At 46.2% G+C, this 27866-nt stretch overlaps 1 protein-coding gene across 1 annotated transcript in view; it reads left to right on the top strand.

The window, feature by feature from the left end:
- The window catches only part of AP4M1 (adaptor related protein complex 4 subunit mu 1), a 198019-nt gene that overhangs the window by 35403 nt on the left and 134750 nt on the right, over positions 1 to 27866 (top strand). Inside the window, exons 7-12 of the mRNA XM_085637309.1 lie at positions 1067 to 1147; positions 19576 to 19638; positions 19768 to 19834; positions 20273 to 20326; positions 20692 to 20798; positions 21182 to 21273. Of these exons, the coding sequence (XP_085493435.1) occupies positions 1067 to 1147; positions 19576 to 19638; positions 19768 to 19834; positions 20273 to 20326; positions 20692 to 20798; positions 21182 to 21273 (464 nt within the window). The remainder of the gene's footprint in view (positions 1 to 1066; positions 1148 to 19575; positions 19639 to 19767; positions 19835 to 20272; positions 20327 to 20691; positions 20799 to 21181; positions 21274 to 27866) is intronic.

Genomic DNA, 27866 nt, shown 5'->3' with positions numbered 1-27866 from the left:
TGGGTTGCCATCCGGCCCATGCAAGGGTTATCATGCCTTTTTCTTAATACAGTATACCAGTGGTTCCCAAACGTTTTTAGAACCACAACCCACTTTTTAGAACAACAGGCTTTCACGACTCGCCTACCTTTCATGAACATGAGAAGGGGTGATTTTTTTTTAATGTAACTAAAGCACCATCTGGTAATGCATTGTCATTTACAGAAAACACATTTTACATTGAAATGGTATTAAACTTGCACGGACATACAGTTTTACCAATTAAACTATATAGCTTACGGCACTCAAATTATATTGTCTGGAAATGGGGACTCTGTGACTATCATTTGTGCATCACCATTTAAAATGGTTTTTATTTGTTTTGATCCTATTAAAATCAGTTTCAAGCACTCTTCAGAATTGCAACAAACCATGTACTTCATTCTTGCTTTCCCAACTGTTGATGCATACAGTACATTTGCTGGTATTTACATTTTGTGTGTTGGAAAAAGAAAATGACATCCTAAGAATGTCACATAATTCACTTTAAAAACTCCTCTCACTTTGCAGTCAAAGAAAAAAAAGTAAAGACCAATTACCTGGTAACAGAATAAGCAGCAACTTGTCAGAAGACCTCTGCCTTTGACGCACTGCAAACGGCACAAGATACACACAGAATTTAAAGGCAGCTTTATTTATTGCTCAGACTTTCCTGAACCACCAACAATCTGCTCACGACCGACCCCCACTTTGGGAAACACATACATACATACATATATTTACACTTGGAGTTAGTAGTATACATCATTAGTTTGATTTCCCTGGAAACGTATCCTCCCTACCCAAGTTCATAGTAGAAGTTGGGTCAGCACTGGTGTTTTCTTTTGTCAGTCAGAAGCATAGCGTATACAAGTGCCACTCACAACCCGTTACACTGAGCTTGACAGCAGTAATTTTGTTTTTTTAGTATTGTTGTAAGCAGGATGCACCACGCGAAGGGACTGCACACAATGTATCTAGAACTGTTATGTAGTGCATTATAATATTACATTTAATGGCTTAATTTCTTATTCTTGTTTCAATCTAGTTTGGAGCAGAAACCCAGCAGAGCAAAGTTGCACCGGGTACAGCTGCCAGTCGTCCTGTGCTATCTTCTCGACATGAGCAGGTAAGTCCTGATGCAGAGATTCGCCTTGTAGATAAACAGTCATCCTTTCCACAGTAAGCCGGTGAAGGTTAGCTTGCTGTCCTGCAAAGATGCCTCTGATGTGGTAAATAAACATTCACAGGGCTCGACAAATCCACTCGCCCGCTCGCATTTGCGAGGGAGAATTGATGAGGACGACCTATTTTTAGGTCCTACTCGCCCTTTCTGGCGAGTAGGAAGACAAACTAACTTTTGTCCACTGTCTTTGAAAACGGAGCAAAAGTGACAAGATAACAAGATTTAAAAGCATTTATATTGCTCACAAAGGGAATGAGCAATAAAGATGCCTTTAACTCTTGTTATCTTGTCACTTTTGGTCCGTTTTCAGAGACGGAGGTCAAGTAGGTTGCAGTGAGGTAGAGGGGATTTTCCAAGGGACTAGACCTGCAGGACTAGTACAATTTTTCGAGCCCGGATTCATTGTCCCACACGATTAACCTGGAGGTAAATGTAGCTCATACATTCACAATCATTTTGTGAAGATTCACCTGCCCTACTGCAGGCGCCCCCATCCTTCCACTGATGCACCCCGAATCAAAACATAGGTCAGCCATCCTGTGCATAAAGATGAAAATACACGTATGTCGCTCTGCAAGTAAACACAGACAGAAGGAAAATGCACTTGATTGAAATCCCCAGTTTTCAGCAATGTGATGCTATCAACACCCAGTAACTTTTACTTGGAGGAAAATCAAGTGACAATTTGGGCTCCTAACAGGACCTGCCAGGAGCATCCACTGCATGCGACTCCAGTGAGAGCTATGTTTCACGTACCCAGAAGACAACCTTGTTAAAATCAGACATTCTATTAAAGGTCAGTTGAAGGGACATTAGTGTTGCATTGTGAAATATGAAAACCATTGAAATGCATTAGTAATGGTGAGCAGGGCAACCTCACCGTGACCTCCAGTGCACTGCTCATGTTCTCATTTATGATTGATGACATCACTGGTGACATCATAGTTCACCTCACTAAAGATCATGTTGAATACATGACTGCGTGTGCAGTTGTTTGCTAAATTCTGAAACATTCCGGACACAATCCATATGGTTGCTTGTATGGAGATCATTGGTCACTATACAGTTTTAAATTGTCGTTATAGGACACTGAGATTTTGGTCTTAATACCGAGTGGTGATGTTCCAGTTCTGCCCGTTAAAGTGTGATACCAGACATGCATAAGTAGAAGTGATGTCATGAAAATTACTGTGGTTATTTGACGGCTTCAAGTATGTTTGATCAACTTAGTTGATAGCTAGTCTTCGAAAATACTAAATGTAGCCAAAGTGTCAGGCCACCATGTAGGAGAAGGGGTGCTCACCTGTATCCTCATCAGCACCAAGTACATACTTTGCACATTATATCTGCCTAACTCCACTCTCCCAGGTAATAGTTGAGAAAAAATATGGGCCTGATTCAGTAAAGTAAATTTGCACGTATGACCAAATTTTCCTTCTATACACCTGCCAGTAAACTGCAAAGGGTTTCCAGGTAGGTGTAAATGCACATTTGTAGCATGTGTGGCTGTCGATCCATATGCTTTGCATACTCCTGCTAGCGTTGGGGTCAGCGTTTGCAACTTGTTTTTCTCCGAAGAAGTCTTTCGAGTCAGAAGACTCCTCCTCTGGTAAATAATGTGCATGGTCATCTGCTCCATCTTCAGATTGCTTTTCTCTGCCATCAGGTTTGGATGTACTTGTCAAAGTATGCTCTCAACATACCTTTTCAAGGCATACTGATTCGGAGAGTCATGCATCGTTGCTGAAGATTCACAACTGTTATAAAAATATCGCAGACAAAGCTCAAGGTAACCAGCTCGTCGAACACTCACTGCCTTCCACACTGATCAGAGAATGCTTCGAGAGGGCTGATGGACCAGACTTCATTCAGAAGTTGACCTCACCACACTATAATTGAACCAAGTATTAGTCTAAAATTTTTGAAAAAAGGACTATAGGTTCTTTTAGACATGAAACCTGGTTAATTCTCATTAAACATATTTTTTGACCAAGTATTCATTTTTAATCTCACATCACATATAAGCACTGCACATCACTTGAGTCCTCGAGTCTTGGGTACAAACCCTGGCAGGAGTTTGTTTTTCTGTTGGGTATCACTGGCCTGTGCACCAAGCAGAGTCTTCTGTGACCCGCGATTCTGGGCTCAGACCGTGATTCCTTAGAGTTCCAAATGACGATGCTCCGCCAATAAGGGTGGGCTGATGGACTCTTACCTCCTGTTAGGTGGTGTCCCCGATTACCTGTAGGATCTCATGCACTCCTCAATAGCAATCATTGGTTAGCTATTCTTCTTTCTACGGACTTTACACCTTCTGATGGTTATTTGTTGACTTCAGTTCAACGCCACATATCCGCACAATGACTAACAAAGTGTGTAACGTGTGCCTCTCCTCTGAACGCAACAAATAGGACTGTGAAGAGTTTCAACAGTTCAAGTGCAAAAATACTTTTCCGTCTAGATTGACGCCTCGCCCACAGCATGAAAACCACTGCTGAACTCAAGGTATCGAGGGGAGGAGAATATCGGCACGGATGAGGAGGAAAAGGATGAAGGAGTCAAGATGGCAGGTAGTCTGTACTACATCAGCTCTGAAGTCATTGACACAGGAGGCAGTGACAAGGAAGGCCAACCATCCATCTCCTTCTGCGCTGAACCAGACATCGAACCGGAGAAGACGTCGGTGATGAAGATCACACCAAGGGCAGCGAGTACACAAGCCCCTCAAGTCTCTAAACACATGGCACGGGTGGAGGACTTGCAAGAACACGCCCTAGAGCTTTTCGGCCTAGCAGCGCAGTGCACACAGACCGTGGCGCTCCGCAAACAACTAGTTCTTGTCAACATTGAGGCAGGGATTCAACGCAGAAGTCCTGTTGCCACTGGAGTACTAGTCACCCTGAATCACAGTCCATACAATCCTTCCTGGGTTGATAATTCGTCCTGTGGGGATCCCAGCTGCACTCATGCAATGCTCCAGCACTCAGCAGACCTAGGTGTAACTCGTGTATCAGGTCCTAGTCCCTGGAGCTGCACGGCGGTGGTTGGCGGCAGGTTGAAGACTTTGGACTACCAGCTTGTGCCAGCAGGCTTCCTCAGCTATTGTGTCCCTGTGCTATGAACAGGAGACTATTCAGCTGGCCCATGGAGTCTTTTGGCTAGGCTCTGAAGATAACTTCTCCTTGAGCAGGACACAGCAGGCACAGTCCCTCTTCTTTTCTAGCCACCATGTGCAGCAGGTACAGTCCATGTTGGTGCAGCTTCTTTCCCTGTTCCACAGTGCAATGGGGCAGTCCTTACTTGTTCCTTCATCCAGTCCAGATCTGAGTTTGGGGTGCCAGAGGTGCCTTACTTATGCTTAGAAAATGACCTCTGGGCAGAATGCTGTTAAGAGTCAATAGGCTACCAGGTTCCCTCCCATCTGATGACCACTTCCTGAAAAGTGTGAGATCTAGGCATCCCAGGATGCACCATTTTGCCCACATCCAATATGCCAAGACCCCTCTCTTGGCATGTGGCGCTCCCTAGCCATGCCCAGAGGTGTGGCTTCCAAGTGGGGTACTCCCCTGGAAAACTGGTTTGGCAACTGGTTTCCCCTCTCCTGTCCAGTGGCGGCTGGTAGGGAACAGTGAAAGGCAGTTAAAAAAAAAAGAAGCTTACCTGTTGGTTGCGCCGGTTGCCAGCCGGCGCCTCTCCTTCACACAGGAACCAGGATGCAACCACCCAGGCTCCCAGCCAGTCACAACACTGCAGTGCAATGCAATGCGCCGTGGTTCAGCGCTCAGACGGGAAATGGGAGCCTGGGCATGTTCTCCTACAGCTTTGGTAGAGAACATGCAAAGTGCGCATGTCCGGCCAAACCACCATGCGCACTTAAGGTGAAGCCACCACCCCTCCTCCTTGTGCTGCGGGCAGCCCATCCCGCCCGCTGCTTCAAATGCAAACTCAATGGGGCTACGCTCCTCCTGTCCCGAGTGCCTGCCTGAACAGTGGAGCAGCCCTTCTCTCATTTGTCCTTCATAGGCGGCTTCTTCTTTGAAGATCGCCTTTTGGACTAACACGTGTGGCTTTCTGCAAGAGGGAGGTGACACCCCTATTGTATCGTTTCCTGTGAGTCGTTAGCTCATCTCCCCAGAAGGGCAGAACGCTGTCTCGGGTGTGCAGCCGTTATGGGCTATGGGGACTAAAGGCAACAGAGTGACAACTTTGTTAAAATTGCGCACTACAACGTGTTACATTAATTTTGATTTCAGAATCAAGACCGGCTTAATGTAACAAGTTGTTTGATACCTTGGATGACCCACTTTGATCGCACTGTTCCAGGGCTAACACATCTGAGGGGGTCAGTGTGTAACTCTACTCGCAACTGTCCGACCAAGCCTTTCCACAATAAAAACAACAGTTTTGTATTTTTACTATCTGTACATGTTAAATACATGTTCCACTGTGAGATATATTGCATCCTTAGGAATAGATATGCCTGACATGGGGTGAATTACACATACACCAGGGGGAAGTCTGGCATTGCCATTACTTTAAAGCCAGCAGTTTAAACTACTCTCCTAGCCTGCAAGTGGCCGGCTGGGAGTCTCGTTTTACTTGTGTCACACCCAGGGTGGCACAACTAGTGCTGCAATCCCTGGTTGATTTGACCTTTAACCCCCCCTGCCTGCGAGGCCCAGAGCTTGTGGGGCATTGCCACCAGAGTTCTTCAAACCCATCCCCCGGGGTGGGCCAGGGGTCACCACAAGGAAGATCATCAGTATTTTATCCTGGGAGGGGGCACATGCATGAGGCCCACAGCTAAGAGGGCCAGGGGGTCCCAAACCTAGGGCCAGATTTCACCTGTGGGGGCCCGAAACTATGCCCATGCCCCCACCCCCCAGAGGAAGACAGGAATGCTGTTACACTCCCCAAAGTAAAGGGAGGGGCCTGGGATCCTAACTCCAGGCCCCAACACCTTCAAGGACAGGGGGAGGGCCGTTGTGATCCCCAATAAGTGGACCTGGAGGACAGGCGAGTGCTGTTGCGGTCCCCCAGCCGTGCTGGGCCTACCCTGCTCCCCGTGCCTGGGGGAGTGGGTGGCAACCACCAGTGAGGAGATCCCTTCCCTTGGGAGAGGGACGAGCTGCTGGCTCCCCGTGTGGGAGCAGTCAGGGCAGCCAGGGGTGTGCTCCCTGGGCTTCCCCCAATGCTGGAGGCACGTATGGGTGCTTGAGTGAGGCCAGACACCCCCAAGATAGAAAAAGTAAAGCTAGCTGCGCAGCACTTCAAAAGAAAGCATCCAGTATTTACACTCCAGAGGGAGCACCCCATAATTCCCTGCTTGGCTGGAAGGTGGCAAGGCATTTGTACTGCCTGTGGTGGCCCTAGGACGGTGGGGGGCACCACCATAGAGCAAAAGAGTGCAAGGTAGCTGCAGGAGCACCACAGCTTCTCCCAAGAATGCCCAGTGACAACTGCCCAAGTCTGAAGGATTAAAGGAAATGCGGTGAACCTGGGATTCTCTTCCCTTTTCAAGCACTCCACATGCTGGAGCACATGAGCTGGGAGTGCAGCACCCTCTAGGGGCTGACTTTAGGGCTGCCGGTTCTGTGGCCTTACATGGTGGTGTAAAAAATGCTTTATTTAAAAACTGTTGTCAAAGATTTGACCAATGCTTTATTGAAAAGTGTTCTTCATGACAGTGTGACAATGGCTTCTTGCAAAGCGTTATGCACCATGAATTTAAGGAATGCTTTATTCGAAGAGGTCAACAATGTTTTACATGAAGGGTTACTAATGCTGACAGTAATTTATAGTCGGAAGAGGCTGCAATATTTTAGTAATGATTATGTGAGCACCGTATTGCAATACCTGATTACTCCTAATAAGTGCAGAAGAGGATGTCATGCTTTACTACTGATAATGTGGGCACGCAATTGCAATGCTAAACTATTCATCATAAGTGCAGAAGGATTATGGTTACTGAGGTCAGTGATGGAACAAAGTATTATCCATTACCATTTCCAAGCTTTATTTCGACCTTGTAGACCATAAAAGCAAGTACATAAAATACATACAACACTAGATTTAGGCAATAAAAACATCAATGGGCGTTACAAGATATAGCCATATACAGTAAATTGGACACAATTCATAACAGTTAAAAAGATATATATATATATATATATTTATATATATTTTTAATTTTTTAAAACAAATTAAACATTGATGACATTTCTTAGTAAGATCACGACAATAGGAAATGGTGAAGGAGCAATTATCTTATGCAGGGGGAAGTTAAAAACTTGCGACGCCAGTGCCACATAGAGTTAAGGAACCGAGACATGGCAAAAACAATCGGAGGGTGAGTGTCGGTTCTCAAGACTCTAAAAGCCTCCCGTGACTGTCTGAACCCCAGGTTCCTGCAGATTGGTAGGAGCCAGTATCTCCTGGGTTCATCATATTCTGGACAAAAAAAGAAAACGTGGATGGGAGTCTCTTCTTGGCTATTGCAGGCAGGACAACTAACAGGGGAAGCTTTAGGCCAGTTCTTTGCAAATGCGTTAACCGGCAAGCAACCCAATCTAAATTGAACATAAAGTTTCCTTGCCATGAACGGTTGTACGTGATTAAGGAAGAGCTCAAATGAATACTGATCTTTAAAATTAAAAAAGTCAGAAGTTAAGCAGCCTAGTTTTATGCTCCCTTGGGTTTCGGCCAATCTGAACTGTCTATAGGTTTTAACTAGATCGAGCCGTGATATTATCGGGGATACTTCCTCAGGGTGGGTCCATAAGTCCGGTCGACCTAGTCTACGACACAGATCTTTTATGTGTATGAATCAGGGTAGCTTACCCGCCCCTGGGAGCCCCATGATCACTTTGAGTTCCGACTGATATGCTATTAGCTCGGGGTTTGCCCATAGCCTACGCCAAAAGGTCAGGGGACGCAATCCAATCTCCTCATCTATGGGCCTTATCCCGAGGTCCATACGTAGGGGGATGAGGGGGGTGCTTTGCGGTAGGCCCAAGACCTGCCTCATAAACTTGAACTCGGTTTTGGCCAATCTACCTACAGGGAGGTGTCCCCAAATTTCTGCCCCGTACATTACAGCCCTCCTAATTTGGACTTTGTATATCTCAGTCAGTGGGCTAGCTTGTCTAGATGTGGAGTTCCTGTAGAGTTTTGCTAGTCCCCCTATCATCTGTGCTAACCTTAGGCCTGCCTTTTCTTGCTGTGGGCCCCACCCAAAGGTTTCCGTTAGTGTCACACCCAGATGATTAAAGACAGCTACCCTCTCTAGCTAGATACCGTTTAGAGTGGGATTGGGGCGAGATGTTTTACTAGGGTTAAATACCATGTACTTGGTTTTCAGTGTGTTAATCTCTAGGCCCCTATTCTTGCAAAATAGAGAGAAGCTGTCAAGGGTCCTTTGAATGCCCATTGGCAATTTAGATAGTAACAAGGTGTCGTCCGCAAACATCATTGCTGGCACCTTGCCACGGGCGAGCTTTGGGGCATCGATGTTGTCCACCTCATTTAATTGGTCCACCAGGACATTAATAAAAAGCCAAAATAGGGTGGGGGCCAAAACACACCCCTGCCTTACACCCCTGTTCACTGGGAAGAGTGGAGTCAATTCTCCATGTTTCCCAAATCTCACCTGGGCGAAATATCCAGTATGCAATCTCTTGATCAAAGAGAGCAAGTAGGGTGGGATGACCAGTTGCTCTAGAACTGCCCACAATTTGTCACGGGGCACCAAATCAAAAGCTGATTTAAGATAAACAAAGATCAAATAGAGGCTCCCACCCTCTATTGTCGCCGTCTTCCAATATAATAATTGGAGCCTGAAAATGTGGTCGATGGTAGACATATTTTTGCGGAAGCCAGCCTGGTACGGACTCAGAATCTCACGCTCATCCACCCAGGACTGGAGGCGCTCCAGGACAATCCTGGCAAACAACTTCTGGGTTATGTCAATCAGGCTGATTGGCCTGTAGTTGGTGGGCAGGAGGGGAGATCCCTTCTCAAATTTCTGTCCCTAACCAGGTGTCCGGGATTTCCATGCCATTTAAAATGGCATTAAATATTACACATAAATATGGACCCCAGATATTGGGCTGCTCCCGATCTAGGTCCCCGGGAATCTTGTCTAATCCAGGGGCCTTTCCAAGGGGAAGCTTCCCAATTGCGCTAAGCACTTCAGTCAGGGCGAATCCTCCATCATCTTCAGGGGGAATCCCCACAATGAATTGCGAGGTTCCCCCTGCAGGCTCTACCATGTCCTGGGTGGAATACAACAATTAAAAATGGAGTTTCCAAGTGTCTGCTGCAATATTCGGCTCAATAGGTGAGCTCTCTGAAGTGCTGGCTGTACGGACCAGGGTCCAAAACGCCCTCATATCTCTATTGGTGAGGGCCTGTTTAATTGCATCCCATCTTTCAGACTCCCACTCCATTTTGGCTGACTTTAGAGTATCGCTGTATAGGGCCCTCCTGATTTTTATCAGAGATCTGTCGTTTAGTTTTATAGCATCAATGAGGGCACCCTTTGCCATACGGCAGGATTTATTAAACCAAGTGGTTTTAGGGGTCCTCTTGGCTTTGGAATGTATCAAGGGATTGAAGATGTTAGTCAAACTGGTGGTCAGATCTGTGTGGATAGCCGTAAGTTGAGCGGTATTGCCCTTCGAGTTAGGGGTCTGTGCAGCCTTCTCCATTACCAATAAAGGTGGAATAAGTAGGGAATACAGGGCGGCGGTCCTGCCTGGTGACTGCTTCAGGGTTTCCCACCTAATTCGCCTCCTGTTGTTATCTAAAGCTAGATTGGTACCAGTGGGGTTGCCAGTGGTAGGGGGGTTATGGGGTTCCGGAAGCTTAAGATCAAGTACCAGAGCGTTGTGGTCGCTATCGTGCCTTGGCCAGACAGCGAAGTCGACAACCCATTGCCATATACTTGTTTCCACCAAAATGTAGTCCAATAAGAATGTTTGCCCCGGTCTATTGAAAGTGAGTTTTCCAGGTTGGTCTGACTTGGTACGACCGTTACATGCTCTCAGCGCGTGGGTTAGTGTGACTGCATTGATCTGTAATACCAGGGGGGTCCAAGCTCTCACCGGAGGAATCAGCAGTTCAGGGATCAGCCAAAGGGAGTCCTCAACGGTGAGCAGAGGGTCAGTAGGGAGGGCTAGGGGCTCGAACGGGCAATTAAAATCACCACCTATCATCGGGGGAACTAGCTCGAGGAATGTAGTAAGCATATCTATGGTCTGGGGTTCCTGGGCAAAGGACACCGGACGGGAATAGATGTTGATAAATGCAATTTTAGTCCCAGCATTAAGAATAAGAAGGGTACACAGGATGTCATCCGAAGAGGTGTTCAACAGTACAGGCCAGATGTGTGGCAACCCATGTGCCTAACCCACCCGATGGTCTGCCTCTGCTCCCCATGGTTGCTGACGCGTTAAAAGTTGCAAAACCCCTCATGACCGTGTCTTCTCTGGCCCAGGTCTCTTGGAACATACATATATCGTGATTTTGAACAAACTGCAGCCAATCAGGATTTTGGAGCTTGTTTTTGATACCAGCAATGTTCCACGTCAATACCCTCAGCTGGAGACCCTGGTTCGAGGTGGCATCACACACGCTAGTACCAGCGGGGATCGTGGTTAGTGACATGTTTGACTCGGGCTCGAGGTCTGGTGCTCCCACTTCCAGTAACGACCTATTTCCGTCCTTAGTTGCCATTGTCAGTCCTGGAATAGGGAGAGTTGGTTATTTGATACCTCTAGGATAACACCTACTGAGCCTTGGGGTCCCAGGTGGGCTTTATGATGAGGCTCGCCTAAGGTGACTAGTGTCTCTCAAGTGATGTTTAGGGAGTGCAGCCCTGTGGTTTTTAGATTAGGCTATTAGCCCCCCCCCCCCCCCCCCCCCCCCTAGTCCTTGGGTGGAAGAGGAATCAGGATCAAAAGTGAATCTGCCTCTTCAAGGGCCCCAAACCTATTTGCTACTGGAACATTATACTGTGTTCTGGACGGTTGGTCAAAAGAAAAATGGGGTTGTAACCAGTGTGTTGGGGCTCTAGTATAGAGGGTCCATAGTGATGGGGGGGTTACAAGAGTAAAAAAAAGCCAAGGTGTGTAGTTGGATCCCTGTGGCCGGTGCACAGGGGATGGGGGACTGGTCAGCCAAATTTCGGACTGTCCAAGAATTACTAAAGTTAATAACTATACAGTCTCCTTTAATTGACTTAGGGTTCTTGCCAACCCACCCCACTCTCCGAACTAATAATATCTCACCCGCCCTCTCGTAGGGAAACTGGCCATGCCTGGTGAGCCAATAGAGGCACTTATTTCTCAATTCCAGCTGTGTTTCTGCCTGACCAGTTTTTATTTCAGGTACACCGGTTAAAACGGCAACATAAAGGAGAGAGGCTGGAGGTAAGTCGATGGTTGGAAGGGGCGGGGGCGCTGGGCCTGCGTGCACGTTGTCTACTGGGTTGGGCACTTCCCTGTCCATCGTCTCATCAGGAAGGAGGCTTGATCTCTGCATGCTAGGGCCCCTGATGCTAGAAGCCCCCCTCCTAGTTTGAGCCTGGTGTATACCGGGTTCCTCTCCAGGGGAGTGCACGTTACCCACTTGGGCGGCTCTAGGCATGCCTATCTTGGCAGCGCTCGTGGTGGCAGGACATGATGGAAGTACCACCTCTGGATGATGGAGGTTGCCATACTTTGTCCTTCTGAATACTGCAGTCTTTCTTCTCCACTAGGGTCAGCAAGGTATTGACCAGAGGGTTGTCAGGTGCACACAGGACCGGCATCTGGCTGCTAGTTTTGCTCCCAAGGGGGAGCGCTAACTCTTCCTTGACAATAGCCCTCACCTGTACCTCTAGTTCCACTAACTAGTTCCTCACCCATGAAGGACAGTCAGGGTTTTTGTAAGGGTTAGAGGGGGGTTCTACCACTCCTCCCAGTCTAACTGGTTCATCCTCAATGGGGCAGGTTTCTGGACTGGGCTTTTTTTTTTGTTCCTGTCCCACTGCCTGTTTTTCTCCTCGTGGCTTTGGGCAGTGTAGTGTTTGTTCTACCTTTACGGGTTTTCGGTTTAACTGGGGAGGGATGTATGGGTGGTGACAAAATCTCGCTTGGTCCAGGTAGAGATTTTGATAGACTAAGGATAGAGCCCAGAGTAGATTGTACAGAGATAGGTGGCCCTAGGGGTTGAAGGAAGAGGTCTGGGGTTAAGGATAGTCGAGCTCAATTTCAGTCGAAAATACCCCGATAGCTCTCTGAAGCATCCTATCAATTGACGTCTGGGGGAGTGTGGCTGGTAATAGCACTGAAGTGTTTTTTTTGGATACACAACCACGCTTCCCCATATCCAATGCAAAAAGAGAGACTTTCGTGCAAGTAGTGCAAAAGAAGAAACTGGATAAACACAAGTTCAAGAGTCGGGTTGGTCGACTAATTACCGAGCTACTTAATTTCAGGGTTGGTCAAGGACCTAACAAAATCTTGGCCCCAAAGGACAAAAAAGTGCAACGTGATAGTAAGTTTAGCAGCAAAAGGGCATATAAATATGGACCATAAAGTGCAAGGTGCTGAGGGCTAGCAGGATCTGGCCCCAAAGGACCAAAGTACGAGGTGCTTGATGTATTTAGCACTATAATAGGCATGTAAGCAATTTACTGCTGATAAAATACGTTATACAATGTCCCGGTGTTAAATATAAAATAAGTCCAATAGGGTCCAGTCGTCATACGCTGGAATGAAAGACAGTTATTAGTAATGTACCCTGTCAACTTGGCCGTAAAGCAAACCAGTCCCAAATGTCTACATGAGGGGAAATGTCAGCTGAAAAAGAGAGTCTCACAATACCTTTCTGCCATCTCTTGTAAAGCACGAGGACCTGGGCCCTTAGAAGTAAGAGGGGTGGCCCAGCCCTGCCTCTTCCTGGCAATGGCGGGCAAGGACGGGCCCACCCTTGGCCCGGGCTTTGCCCGGACGCCGCCCGTGCGCGTCCCGCGCTGCGGGGGCGCTCTGTGCTTTTGTGCCGCCTCCGGGCGCAAGTGCAGCGTCGGAGATGCGTCGCTGGCTGCTGGGGATTGTGGTTTTCCTAGCCGTTCCCCTCACGGCGCAATTAAGAGAGTGTCAGCCTTTCCCCTCACGGCATCTGCTAGCGCGGAAAAGAGGCGTTCCCTTCACGGCATTCAAGCGTCCCGCACTGCGGGGGCCGCTCTGTGCTTTTGTGGCGCCTCCGGGCGCAAGTGCAGCGTCAGATGCGCCGCTCGCTGCTGGGGATTGTGGTTTTCCTAGCCGTTCCCCTCACGGTGTCTGCTAGCGTGGAAAAGAGCCGTTCCCTTCACGGCATTATCATAATATGTAATTCCAATCTTGAAATGGGACAACATTGAGCTAATGTAAACTAACACCTCTATATATCGTAATGTGCTGTATTGTACAGGAGGGGGTGTACCTTTTAGGTTCATGACCCTTTAGGGGTCAAATGTAATGTTGCCAAAGGTATTGCCACCAGCCCTATGTATATTTGTCAATTATTGCATAGTATTCAGTAGTTTGTACTTTTACTTTTCTAAAAAAAAAAAAGCACAGCCTGGATAATTACTTAAGTGTTGTTATTGCATATCAGCAAATGGTGATTACTAGCCCACAACACCTCCATTGGACTGCTGTGCTCCCCTATCCAGAAAGAGTCAAACGCTACAATGGGGTGTTTGGTTCCCAATGGAAGGTGAATGTGGACCCATTACGTGTGCATGCCACACAACTAATGGCCCTTTTCCTCACAACAGCTGTGATACACAACTCTACTCAAGTTGTTAGTAGTTCCCCACGAAAGGCTCCTCAACAGGCAGACCCTTCTCTCACAGAACAGGGACAACCAGGCTCCCAGATGCCAGGCAACTCAATCCAGCAATCTGTCTCCGGAGATCTTAGAATTATGCTACCTGAACTTTGCCTCTGACTATATGCACATGCTTAGGGAGGCAAGATGACCAACCACCAGAGCTTGCTATGCTGCAAAGTGGTAAAGATTTGTTCACTATTATAGCGCACAGCACATTGACCCTATCAAACCCACGGTTACAAAACTTAGTGTGTTATCTACTACATCTCCAAAGGGCAGGCTTAGCGTACACAGCTATATGCCTACATCTTGCAGCCATTGACACAGCGACAACTTTTAAAAATCTCAGTTGTATTTATAGAAGGTTTAAAAAGAATAATAGCTTCAAAAACACTGGCCTGCTCCTCTATGGAATCTCAATGTGGTTCTAACTAGACTCGTAGGTCCCCCTTTTTTTTTTCTTTTAACAAACTTTATTGAGGACCGTGACTTCATAACATTGTAGAGAATTAGCATGTCCCCCTCTTTAAGGCAGCCGTAAAGGATACAGTATATGAGTCCATACTACAGAGGTACATATAAGTCATTGAAAGAGTACTGCAATTGCTTTCGGAGATATGCAACATTTTCAAAAGTGAGACATCTGTGATATAAAAACATCCAAATCGCAAAACATAAATTTCCTATTTGACTAAAATAAACAACCCCAGCAACTATCCCCCTCCCAACCCGAGCTCCTGGTCTGTTTATGGTTTTACCATAGGTACCTTAAAAGTGGAGTCTAGCCGGGTGTATCCTAGGGGTCTATGTTTTCCTGAAATATCAGAATGGGGGGGAGATTGCGGTCCAGGAGCCTCCATTCAGGTGGCCATTAAGCAGTGTAACCGGCTATGGTGTTGGGGCACCCCGTGGTGGCAGGAGGTCAAGAAGTTCGAAGTTATGTAACATGATATCCCAATCCATTGAAATGGGTTGTTTCCGTAGCCCGTTCTGTTCTTCCCTCCGAAGGGCTACGCTCTCCGCTTCCCCCCACTGTATCATATCATCGTGCCAGCTGGATAGCGTTGGACATCTAGGAGATTTCCATCTCATTGTAAGGGCCCTAGCCGCTAGGATGAGGGCCAAGTCCACAAATCTCAGCTGCACCTTCTGTGTGCTCGGTGTGTCCACCTTTTGAGTAGTTACATTCATGTTCATTTCAGTATCTTTCTTGGAAGGTTACTTTTCTATTGGCAATTACCTCATTAAGAAGGGTTAGCGAAATGCAAGCAAGAGTCTCTTTTCCAAGTACATTAGGGCGGAGTATTTCTAAGGACTAACCCAAAATTGTTGCCTAAAGAAGGGTTGTCTTTTCACCATAATCAAACTATTGAGCTACCAGTTTTTTTCCCCAAACCAGAATCTGTAGCAGCGTTAGTGCTTCTCACTCTAAATTTTAAAAGAGCATTATTATACGACTTTGACACTTTGGGGGTGGATTTTCTTCACATGTAATGTTTTTCTCAGAGGGCTCCATTCTTTCTGTGAGACCTGACATCCTTGGCGTGGTACTCCTCCAAACTTTCACCCCATCTGTTTGCTGAATTAGTTATTGTTGGGTTTGGTACTCTGTGCACTTTACCACTGCAAACCAGTGCTAAAGTGTTTGTGCTCTCTCCTTAAAACATGGTAACATTGGACTACACCTAATTGGCATATTTAGGGCCATATGTAGGACCATTTTCCTGTAGACACAGGGCCATATGTATCAACGGGTTTAATACATTCTAAGTTTATTTTAAGTCCCTAGTAAATGGTACTACATGTACCCAGGGCCTGCAAATTAAATGCCACCGGGCCTGCAGCACTGAAGTAGCACTGTAAAACATGTCTCCAGCCTACCACTAAAGCCTGTAGTGCAGTTTTAAATTGCCATTTCGACCTTGGAAAAGAAGCCTTTGCCAGGTCTAAAACTCCTGTCTTAATGCTTATAAGCCACCCTCGCGGTAAGCCCAAAGAGGTCATAGGGCAGGATGTGTTTTATTTAAAAAGTCAGACATTTGTAGTTAAGTTTTGCATGCCTCAGAATTGAAGAGCTCTTGAAGTCCTTTTCCACTATTGTAATACCTATTTCTCCCATTGACTAAACTTAGTTACTTTAGTACATGTAACTGCTAACTTTAGATTGGGATCAGGTCGAAAATAGTTCTTGGTCTCTTCTGGATTGTAATTTAAAATCCTCTTTAATGATAAAGTCGGATTTTAAGTTACAAAAAAGCCTTTTTTAGAAAGTTGACATTTTTGTGTCCTAACCAACAGCGACTTCTGTGAGTGTCCTAGGTCAGGTCTGTGAATGGCTCTGCTGTTGGGGTTTGTGTATTGCTTCCAGACAGTAATTCAAAGTGAGATCAGGTGTGGACGGGATGACGGGGGAGTGGGTGTACCCAGCTCCACTTGCACTTCAAATGGCTTTGCCTCTTGCGCACACAAAGCACCCAGATACTAGGCCATCCCTGCCTTACCTCACCCCAGACAGTTTGGAGCCTTGACAGGGGAAGACCTTTCCAGAACCAGATGTGGGAGGTACAACAGGTAGTCCCTCCCCCCCCTCCCCAAACACACAAAGGCTGACACCAGGTATAAATATTGACCCTCCAGAGCCACTCATCATAACACTCCTGGGCCTGTGGAAGATGCAGGGTGAGCCACAGGGACACAACTAACTTCAGAGGCGTCCTCGCTGCGACTGGACCTCCCAGAGCCCTGCTGGCCCTTCTCGGGTGAGTCCCGATCCCCCAAGAGGGCCTCCCCAGGTCCTGAACATGTGGCTGGCATCAGAGTGTACTCCTAAAGACAGGGTGAAAATCCTGAAGTTTTGGCTCTTTGTACCCGCGAACGGACCAGGTTGCATCAAGATTCTGCAACCTGCGACAACCACCAATGCAAAGCTCAGGTGAAAACTGCTCTTTGTGCCAACAGCGACGGCGAATGGCAACACGAGACCTGCACTTTACGCTACAGCATCAACAGCATATGATGACCAATAACTCAAAGTTACAGTAATGACTGTCAGTGACACCCAAGCAATGACCGTTCGCAGCGCTTAGTCTTCCCCTCGGAGCCTCCTCCAGCATGAACGGAACTCTCCGCACCGGATGAATCGAGCTCTATGTCCAGCAGGTTATAGTGGTGGGGTGCTAAACTTTGGTGCTGCATTGGACTCACTGGGTACAGTAAAAGGCGATAGCCTCTAAGACTGTGTACGGTTACGGGTATGGAGCACAACTGTTACCCAAAGCCATTCTGTGCACTTAAGAAGCTGTTTATCTGAGCGAGATATGTGCAGTGTGTCCTGGAAGACGAAGGGTTAATAGCAGAACCTATGAGCACTGACTGACCGTTCGGACCAGCTCTCAGAACTCCCTCATAGGAAAAGAAATACTAATGAAGCCCTGGCGTGGGGTCATTTAATATAAATATTCACTATTAGGCACACCCTGCCCATAGTTACAATGGACAACTTAGCCTTTAGATTCTCCAATGTGCAAAAAATAAAAATAAACTGGATTTATGAGCACAGAGTAGCATTCTTACAACGTAACACTTTTAGGAGTCTCAGAAGTGTTACAAACAGAACTCTTAATCTATTGATTAAATTGAATTGGAGGACGATTTTCAGTTAACATTTTGTTGGAAAGACTCCTCTCAACCTCAACAGCGCAGAGAGCCTCATGCTCCCTGCATCTGGCTGATTCCTTGGCCATCCTGGTGGGTCCTTCTTGACATACTCTGGCAAAGAGAACTGTCCGGGTTGAGCGAGTCGCGAAGACGCAACATGCTAAGATCATGTTGTTATGTTACTGTGAAAAAGGTTCCACATATAAGGCGATAAACCAGGAATGAAGGTGAATACATTTCGATTACTTCTACTAAACACTATAAGATATTGAGTGAATGTTCAAAAAAAGTGAGAAGGGCACAGTTTTCCCTTCGGATGTGCCAGAGATGAGCTCTTCTTTCACATGAGGCAGAAAAAATGAATGCACCAACTGCCAGTGTAGGGCGTTGCAGGACAGTTGGCACCGTTGGTTACTTTAAATGGCGCAGTGTTCCCTTTTCAGCTTTATGAAAGTAATTCCGATCTAGACAATTTCTGTTCTTTTGTTCTTTTTTTCGATTTTAAAAAACACATTAGAAAAGATTGAATAGCTCATCTAATTTTTTAATGTCTCACCGGTCATGATGTAAATAGCATTAAAAAATCATATTTAAATTCATATATATAAAATAATATTACTTAGGAAGAGCGTTTTTTGTTTTGCTAATATTTTTGGTGCTGTTTGACGACTTACAAAGCATGTTTTTTTGTTGGTGTAATTCTGTGCAGCCGTTTTAGACAAATTACCGCAGTTGCCGCTGGAGTCCAGCAGGGGAAACCATGAAAATGTGCAATCCAGTTAGTTAGTTGGGAATGTGCAATGTGATTGGTGGCTACAACATGAAGAAATATATTGGGGCCTCTATTTAAGGACTCTGGGGCTTGGCCTTTGATTCCTCAAAAGAACAAACAAAAAACATTAATGCTCAGGGTAGGGATACCCTGAGCCTCCTAGCCCAGAGGGCCCTCACTAGGCAGCAAATACTAGAAGAAAAATTATTTGGGTGTGGCTTAGTCTCGCGTGTTGCCCCTTTGCAGGAGTTACAACAAAAATTACAAAAAAAAAATGTGGGATGTGTACTTGTGGCCTTTTGCCATGCGCAGCGGGTGAATAACCACCAACGGGAAGTTAGCTGCAAACTAAGTGTTGTCTGCAGAAGTATTGGAACACAATATTACTGTATGTAAAAAAAATATATATAATTCACTGAGAAAGAATTACCATGTAATAAAAAAGAGAAAAAAAACAAGGAAATTCACCAGTTACATGTAACTGACACAGGTATAACTTGCAGTGCTGTAATACACTGCTTATGACCTCACATATTACATCACTGATGACATCTGAAATATATGGAGGTGCTAGTTATACTCTTTCTGTGTTTTTTTTTTTTGGAAGAGTCATACATTCTTAAATTGGTGTGGAGTACCGCACATTGGGGACAAGGTTATTCACCGCTTAGAACTATCTGACAGTCTCATTATAGAGTACATACAGTGAAACATAGAACAGTTTGAGGCATTCAAGATCCACTTGCCCTTCTGCAGTGACCCATAAACTCACCAGTTCTCAGACATGTCCCACAGATAAATATAGTTAACCCTACCACAGTCCTCCTGTGAGGATTCACCTGTCCTCCTGTTGGGTAGAAATGCCTTTACCCTTTTGTAATTTTTCATTTTCCTGTTCTCCATTGTCACCATCTCTGCTTCTGGCCCCTATTTGTTCATCTTTTACTGCCACGCAACCCTAGCACCTCTTCATCAAATTGCCTGTTCCACAGCAATAGTTAAAGCTGATTATATTGGCAGATCTAGAGAATTCAATATAACTCTGTGCTCCAGTATGTAAACACGTCACCTGTTTTGGTTTTAGGGCTTCAAAAACGAGATCTTCCTAGATGTGATTGAGCGGCTGACCGTCATCATTGGAGCGAATGTAAGTTCTCATGGTGGCTGCAGATGGGGTTCAGTTGAATGAGGAGGGACAAAGGGATCATCCTCCAGACCAAGGCCAATGATAGCTTAGAACTGTGTCAAGCCCTTAGTCTCCTCTATCTTCTTGTAGGGCTCATTGATGAAGGCGGATATCCACGGCGAGCTTCGTCTGAAGAGCTTTCTTCCAAATTGCTCAGGTGAGTAATGAACTAGAAATCCAACTTAGTATTTAATGTCTGTGCTGTAACCTTCACTAGTCATCTTGTCCAGTTTGACCAGTATAAGGCCGTGCAGGACTCGTTAAGTAAACCACACGGGCGAGAGTGCTGTGACACTTGGAGATCCCGGGATCATCTTTCTCCAGTAGTCTGACAGAATGGGCGACAAGCGTGCTTGATAAATATGTTTGATGGGCTGAAAGTGTGGTGGATCCCAGTACTACCCTCCGCATGGAGATCTAAAGTCCTTCTATCCAATGGTGGCACTGGGAATGTTACCTGAATGACAGAAATCCCGGGCCCTGTGTTCCAACACTGTGTGAAGCGGACCTTAATGCTCCCTGGGCCGGGTTGAGGGGGGTGGGGGCCAGGATTAAGATGCTGCATGCACTGATCTTCTTTCTAACCCTGCTGCAGAGATACGAATTGGCCTGACAGAGGAGTTCTGCGTGGGGAAATCAGAGTTGAGAGGTAAGTGCAGAAGATTTTAAGTGTTCCAGTCTAAGAAGCAGGTGTCTATCTCCCCTGACAACACTTCTGTAATAGCCCATGATTCATGGTCTCTCACTGCCTCTTAGGAGGACTTCTCACTTTGTCTTTGTTAATCCTTTGATAATGTGGGTGGTTTGGTCCCTGCCCTGGCTTGGATTGGGACCTGAAACCACCTGGCTTTTAGTCATTGTGGGTGGGTAGCCTGTGGGGCTTTTTGGTTCTCACTAGTACGCCTGCACACTTACAAAGCATAAGAGGGGATTAGTTGCCCTCCCATGTCTCACTAGGCTGTTTGCCGGTCTCTCCTCGGTGCTGTTCTGGTGATTTTTCTATTTCCGTTCAAGGGTACGGGACGGCTGTGCGCGTCGACGAATGCCAATTCCACGAGACTGTAAAACTGGATGAATTTGAGAGCAACCGGATTCTAAAGGTTAATCCCTCACAGGGAGAGGTATGGGCTATCAAACAAGTTTTAAAAATTCCCCCTACAATCACAAGTAGAGCCCCCACGAGATGTAAATATTACCCTTTGAATAAACAGATAAAGGGCATCCTGCTGGACCCAAACAATAGGCTGGCACAAGGTCAGGGTCCTAAAATGGGATGCTATGACTGACCCATAGCAAAGAAAAGTCAACACTGACCCATGGAATTATCCCCTTAATGAAGGGTGCGTACCAGCTGTATCTCAGGGCCTGTTACTGGGATCAGTGTTATGTTTTGGGGGCAGTCCTTAGACTAGAGTTAATAATGCAATGTCTTTGCTCTCTGCCAGACTGTATAAAGTATTGCTTAGGAGTTTGACCTTCCTGCCTTCCCTTTCCTCTCCTCTAGTTGTCCCTCATGCGGTATCAGATCTCTGATGACATCCCCTCGGCTCTCCCGTTCCATTTGTTCCCTACAGTGGAGCGACAGACCAGCAGCAAGTGAGTACCTGTCCTCCTGCACTGCAAGGCTGTGGTCGCAGAGGTCCAATCTGTGGCGATGCCAATGAGGATCGTTGTTAAGTCAGTTGAACTCAAAATGACTATAGTCTGTGCCTAATAATTTACAGCCGGTGTAACTTCCAAAAAGGCCCAGGAATGCAACAAGGCAGCTGGTTTGTTGTAAAGCAGAAGTAGCCTGGAGTAAGTGGACGTTGTAGCGGAGAGACCATTTCATAATTTCAGAAGACAACTGTTATCCTTTGTTATTGGAATAATGCCAGATTGAAGGGTCCTTTCCTGTGTGCAGGGTCTCTCGATGGCCACTGGACATATTTACAAAGCCAGCTATAGCATCATTAACCAAACGGAGATCAATAAATGGTATCAAGAGAGGGCGGTCATCCTTGTGTTGGCAGTAGAGGTTGGGTCCCCGAAGCGCTGGCGAAGCAGGTAGATGGTGAATGGAATCTTAAGGCTGGTTGTACATAGCCGTTGAGACCACTGGGTTGTGTTTCTCCTGTTTACCTGCGCAGCAACCATTGGACTGCACCCTGCATATGTTTGGCAAAATACAAACAGTAGCACATTGTGTTGTAGTACAGCACACAACTGTGTGTGCTAAGAACCAGTGCCTTACTAGAAACGGGCAAGGTATATAACATAAAAAAGAGGCGGATGCCTTTCCTCACAGGTGCCTTATTTAGAAGCATCATCCGCCATCGGATTACTGCTGTAAAATCTTTTGCAATTTATATACACCGCATCCGCTTCTGGCGGACCACGCCTTGAAGCCTTAAGTGATCCTGTAGCTCCTCAAAGTCACACATGCAATGGAAATACTGGTTTATTTTTTCTTTGCAGTACAGATCTGTGGATTTGGCACATTTTTTACCCTGTGTTTGATGCGGACACATTTTTTCCTCTCATGCCACCTCTTCCAGCTTTAAACTTTCTGGTCAGTCAAAACACAACCATCTGTGGTATAACAGAGTGCAGAAATGTCCTATCCACATTGTAAATCTGTATTTATTTGGCTGGCTCCTCTGCACAGTAGACTGGCTGGAAATAAGACATTTGGTAGTAGACTTGCTGTTTTTCACAACTCCAAAGTTAAAACAACTTTTCCTGATATTACAGTGCCTATAGTGCCCCATGTTATACACATATGACATTAACAATACAGTGGTACATTTGGGGTCGTGTTTGTTTATTAGTGTTACCATCCCTGTTTTTTCTACTGGTAAACACACACCTATTCTTTGAAGTGATCCCACTGACTCAATATTCACTGCAATACAGCCCGGCTACAACGGACTGCCCGAGGACCCGATGGCCACGTAACATTCACATCCCGGTACAGTAGGTTAACTTAACTGGTCTTAACGCTATCCTTGAATTCCAGTTACCTAGTGATGTGACCTAGCCCTCACACTCTATAATTGGTGGATGAATTAGGATCCAAAACTAGCAAGAATAACCTGTTACATACCACTGGTGGTATTCTTTCTAATGAACAAGGCAAATACGTTACTTTTGGTAAAGCTCTTTCTAGTGGATACTTTATCTAACTGCAGATTCCCCACGTAGTGACTCCTTCCAGGTGCCAGACTAAATCTGGGAACTCCTGCAATAAATTCTGCATGCGGGCAGGTGATGCCACCAGCCTCTGTTGCAACTCTATCTCCTCTCCGACATGATAATACTGAGCCACACAAATGTGCCACCCTTGAGCACTGTGACGCAGAGTGTACCTGGCAGATTTAATTTCCACTGGCAGAATCTAACTTGGGCTTATATTGATACCCGAAAGTGCACTCCCCATACCAGGGAGGGTTCCAGCTGTGAGTAATCTGCTTAGAGCATCCACCAGTAACAGAGTTACCGGAACTAAATAACTTATTCTTCTGATGGGTACTACTAGCCACAGATTCCACACTGTATCAATACCAAAGTAATGGCCCCATAAAGGAAGTGGGTCTGAGAGGTGGACTTTTAAATAAAAAAGAAAATGTATACACCAGTAAGCTTGCAATATGAAACTGGCAAAATGTCTCTCTGTGTTCTTATGAATATATGTCATACTGCCAGGTGGACAGAGGACCACATGGCTGTCGAAAACAAAATATGCCCTGTGCAAGAGCTGTAGATGTGACTTTCGCCTTGCAGGAATGAGTACCAAGGCCCTCAGAATGTAGTCATGTTGGTCAGGTCATAGCTTGATGCAGAGGACAATCTATTGGAATAGGATTCATTTCTGGGCCACCTAAACTTTCTTTGCACCAGCAAACTCAACAAACAGCCAATGGTACACCCAATACTCCTATCAATGTAAAAACGAAGGGCAAGTTGTAGGTGTAACCAGTTTAGCCTCTCCTCCTTAAATGGTTGTGGCAGAGAAAAGAACAGTTAGAACATGATGGAAAGGTGCCACCAATTTCAGACGAAATGATGTACTAGCTCTAAGTACCAGTTCATTGGGGAAGAAGGTAGTCTATTGTGGTGGCTGAACTGACAAAACCTTCAGCTTGCTGACATGACTCACAAGAAATGATTGCAATGGGAAACAGTGTTTGAAGCATGTGTGGCTGTAGATACACATGCTTGGCATAAGCCTGCCAATCTAGTGTTGGGCTTGGATGATTGCAAGTTCTATTTGTTCTTCCGTTGTTACCAACCCAGGCACAAGCACAAGTAGTAAGGAGTGTTGTTCAGAGTCGTCTGGACTTTGCCAATGCGTTGCTGCTGGAGTCCCCAAGGTATCTGATTGGGAGACTCCAGAGAATCCAGACTGTGGCAGCAAATCTTGCCCTATTGAGACCACGACGATTATCCACATCTCTGGCGCTGGCGGAGCTGCGTTGGCTCTCTGTATTCCAGAGGATACAATTTAAATCACTCTGTATCGTCTTTAAAGCGCTGCACGGGACTGGGCCTAAACCGCTGCAAAACAAGTTTAGTTGGTATGTCCCCACCTGCAGTCTTCGCTCCGCCTCGGCTAACCTGGTAAAAGTACCCAGGATTAAAAGAGTAAAATTGGGGTGGAAGAGCATTCAGTTTTGCTGCAGCGTGGCTCTGGAATGGTCTACCAACTGATCTGAGACAGATGCAGGATTTATTGAAGATCAGAAGGAAAAGAAAAACCTGGTTATTCCCCAGAGCATAACCTCTTTTTACAGTAACATGGTCCTTGTGGCAGTGCACATGTATCTCAGCGCCAGGATGCCCGTAGGGTTACAGTGCGCTTTACAAATCTGGATAACAATTGTTCGAAGAAGTTTTTTGAGCCACAAGGCTGTGTGGCTCCTCCTTTTGGTGATCCTGCGCATGGGCATCGACTCCACTGTTAGATTGTTTCTTTCTGCCAGTGGGTTTGGATGTAATCTCTCGGGCTCCCTTCGGTCCGCCAGTAGACCGCCTAACTCAACGGTATTGTTTCGATCGTGTAGTTACTCTTGCATTCCAAGCAAAATAACATTTTGCGTGTTGGGTTCTTAGACTGGCCTCTACGGCCTGGGCCAAGCCTGGCTGGACCCATTCAAATTCGACAGATCTTATCTGAAAATGAGCTGCTAATGGAGCGCGCTCCATTTTGTTTCTGTCCGAATTGCCTTTCTAAATACCCTCACACCGACCAACATTCAGTCTGCAATCTATGTCTTTTTCCCGACTATCGGAAAGACACCTGAGAGTCCTGTAGGTCATTCCAATCTTAAAAGACCCTTCAGGACTGATGTGCGTTCCCAAGAAATGCTGCACAGAGAAGCAGATGACACACCCGACATCATATATATATATATATATATATATATATATATATAGCGAAAAAGCAGTGAAAAAGAAAAGAGAGAAACAAAAGGGGAGGAACAGCCCAAAGGCACAAAAGACCACAGCAAGGAAGGCCATAGCAGCGAAAGAGCAGAGCACCACACTGAGGAACACTGTTGCAGGGGAAGGCGACAACCGTCCAGGAGTCAGAAGCATGTGAAAAAGGGAGGGAGGACTGCAAAAGAAGCAGAACCCCAAGCAAGTAAAACGCAGAAGAGTAAAAACAGGCCCAGACACCAAAGAAAAGGCAGGGTGGAGGAATGCAGAAGCACACAAACCAACCGACCATGTACCATAAGGGAAGGGGTGGAACAATCAAGCAAAACCAAGTATCCTGTCCAAGCAGAGCAAAGCGGACACTCATAGGAGACCAGCCACTCGGAGGGAGGCGAGTCCAGAAAACCACAGGAAAGGTCCTCGCAGAACGGGGAGGAAGGGCAAGCCGTGAAGGAATCAGCGGCTAGAATCGTCTCTCTGTTACATTGTTACCGAAGGTAAGTAACTTGTACATCTGATAGAGACTACTAGCTGCAGATTCCTTAACGTAGAATAGATACCCAAGCCATACCCAAAAGGGAGGGGGGCCTGCGAGAGAACCTCCCCAGTAGGAAGAGACACAAGGCCCCAGCAAGGCGAAGGGAAGACCAGGAGACCCCAAGCCCATGCAAGGTACAATTTCCACAATCTCTCATGGGGCAGACAGCCGCAGAGGAGCACCCAGGAGGAAAGATCGACCCAAACTCCAGGGAGAAGAGGCAGAACCAGAGGCAGGGCCTGCCGCAGGAAGACACACCACGACAGAGGACAGCCGAACAGGCATCAGTCGCAAGAAAGCAGACAAGGCAGGAACGGCCCCACAGCCAAGGAATGCAAGCAGAAGAAAGGCACAGGTGCGCAAAGCCCCAGCAGAACAAGAGGCAGGGGCCCAAGGCAGCACCACAAGGGCCATGACGGTGGGCCAGCATAAGTAGGCGAGCACCGCCGACAACAGACAGCACCAAAGAGGCGCACCCAGAACAAGCCAGGCACAAGCCGAGGGCAGAGGCCCGGAAATGCAGAACAAACCCCAAGGAAGGGCCGTACAATAGACATACACCGACCCATGAAGAGAAATGGAACCAGCCATAAGAGAAACAAGCATTGGAATTGCCAATAGGTCTCGCCTTTGGGACCTTATAAGTGTTTAGCCATGCAACAGTTAAGGTTAATGCACCAAGGATATTGTGCTGGATAACTAAACACTTAAACGGTCCCAAAGGCGAGACCTATTGGCTATGCCAATGCTTTTTAGCATTTGAGTGTGATTATAGAGGTATGGGCGAAACCGTTTAGGGCCGTTCCGTCCAGAATTTGATGGCCTGTGGTGTTGAAAGCACTGCTAGATAACAAGGGTATAAGAAGTCGGGAATGGCCACAAGTGAAGGGTATGACATGAAATTCCAAATGTCAAAATCATAAAATGTGTGATTTAAGATATGGATGTCGTTTAAGAACAAATGTGTTATTTTCTTGAAAGTTAAAAACAACCAATAACTGCATTGTAAATAGAGACAGGAGTTTTCCATTTTTACTATAAATGCTCCCCTCTCTTTATTTTAAAAATCACAAAGAAGTAGAGGTTAAGGGTCTGATTTGCCAAGGGACTTACGTGTAGTAAAGGTACAAGTGTGGAGTCTCTGCACTCTGGGCAGCCTCTCTGTCCAGCGCACTGCAGTGAGTGCAGTGCGGAGATTCTGCCATGAGTGAAGAGACACGTAACTTTATTGCATATTAGTCCCTTTGTGATTTGAGCCCTAAGCCTTCATTTAAATGTCTCACCATATGTTCAATCATGTCTGCTAGATCAAACGTTATGCATATAATCAGAAGCCCTAGTATTAAAACATGCCATCTTGTAATGTGCCATACATTGTCATTACCTTTTCTGTTTGCGAAAGGCACCAGTTATCGAAAGTAGTAAAATAAACTTTTACTAAACTCACCTTGGTGAAACTGCAACGATTGCTGCTGCTTATTGAGGAGCATAAGGGCTGGTACCCAGCTAATGCCCCGTGCGCTCATTGAGAAAAGTGTGGGGTGACCAGCAATATCAAAAGGAGAGGCAGAACGATCTAAGAGTATGAGCATAGACAAGAACAGAGGAGAGGATAGGATAGTGGAATGAAGGGTCCCGAACACAGGAGAGGGTTGAGTAGTCGGTTACAGGACAGGCAGTCAGTGCGAAGGGAAACGCAGGGGAAACTGTTGGATGAAAGAGGCAAAGATTTGATGAAGGGAGGACGAAATGGTTACAGGGGGGGCACAGGGTGGATTAGCTACTTTCATAAGAGGAGACGTTTGTTAGGAGGATGTTGTGTTAAATCGTAATAATGTAACTGCGCAGGGTTGAGGCGAGTGAGGACTTGAGCACTGTGGACTAATTATAGTGTTAATCTTGGAGCAGATGTAGCAGGGTGAAGTCATGAGCAGGTAAGGATGAACAATAGAATACTGATAATTGAAGATGATCGAGATAGTAAAGAGCTGAAGGTTTGCACAGAGCGCTTGTGGATGGTGAGGTAATGAGGTCCTGGAAATAGATAGATTTGACACCTCCTAGATCATTATGCAGTGTATGAAGGGCTTGCTTATTAACCAAGAAGTTAGCAGTGAATATGTGCTTCCGCCATTTATGTCCTGCTGCCCTCATTTACTGTTATGCGCTCTTATTTCAAGTGTAATTCATGGCTGAGGCCTATCTTTGGTACAAGGTGGATAATGAAGCAGTT

Source organism: Triturus cristatus, chromosome 12 (assembly GCF_964204655.1).
Source record: "Triturus cristatus chromosome 12, aTriCri1.1, whole genome shotgun sequence".
Taxonomy (NCBI): Eukaryota; Metazoa; Chordata; class Amphibia; order Caudata; family Salamandridae; genus Triturus; species Triturus cristatus.
The sequence above is the reverse complement of the archived record's forward strand: the minus strand, read 5'-3'. Positions and strand labels throughout refer to the sequence as shown.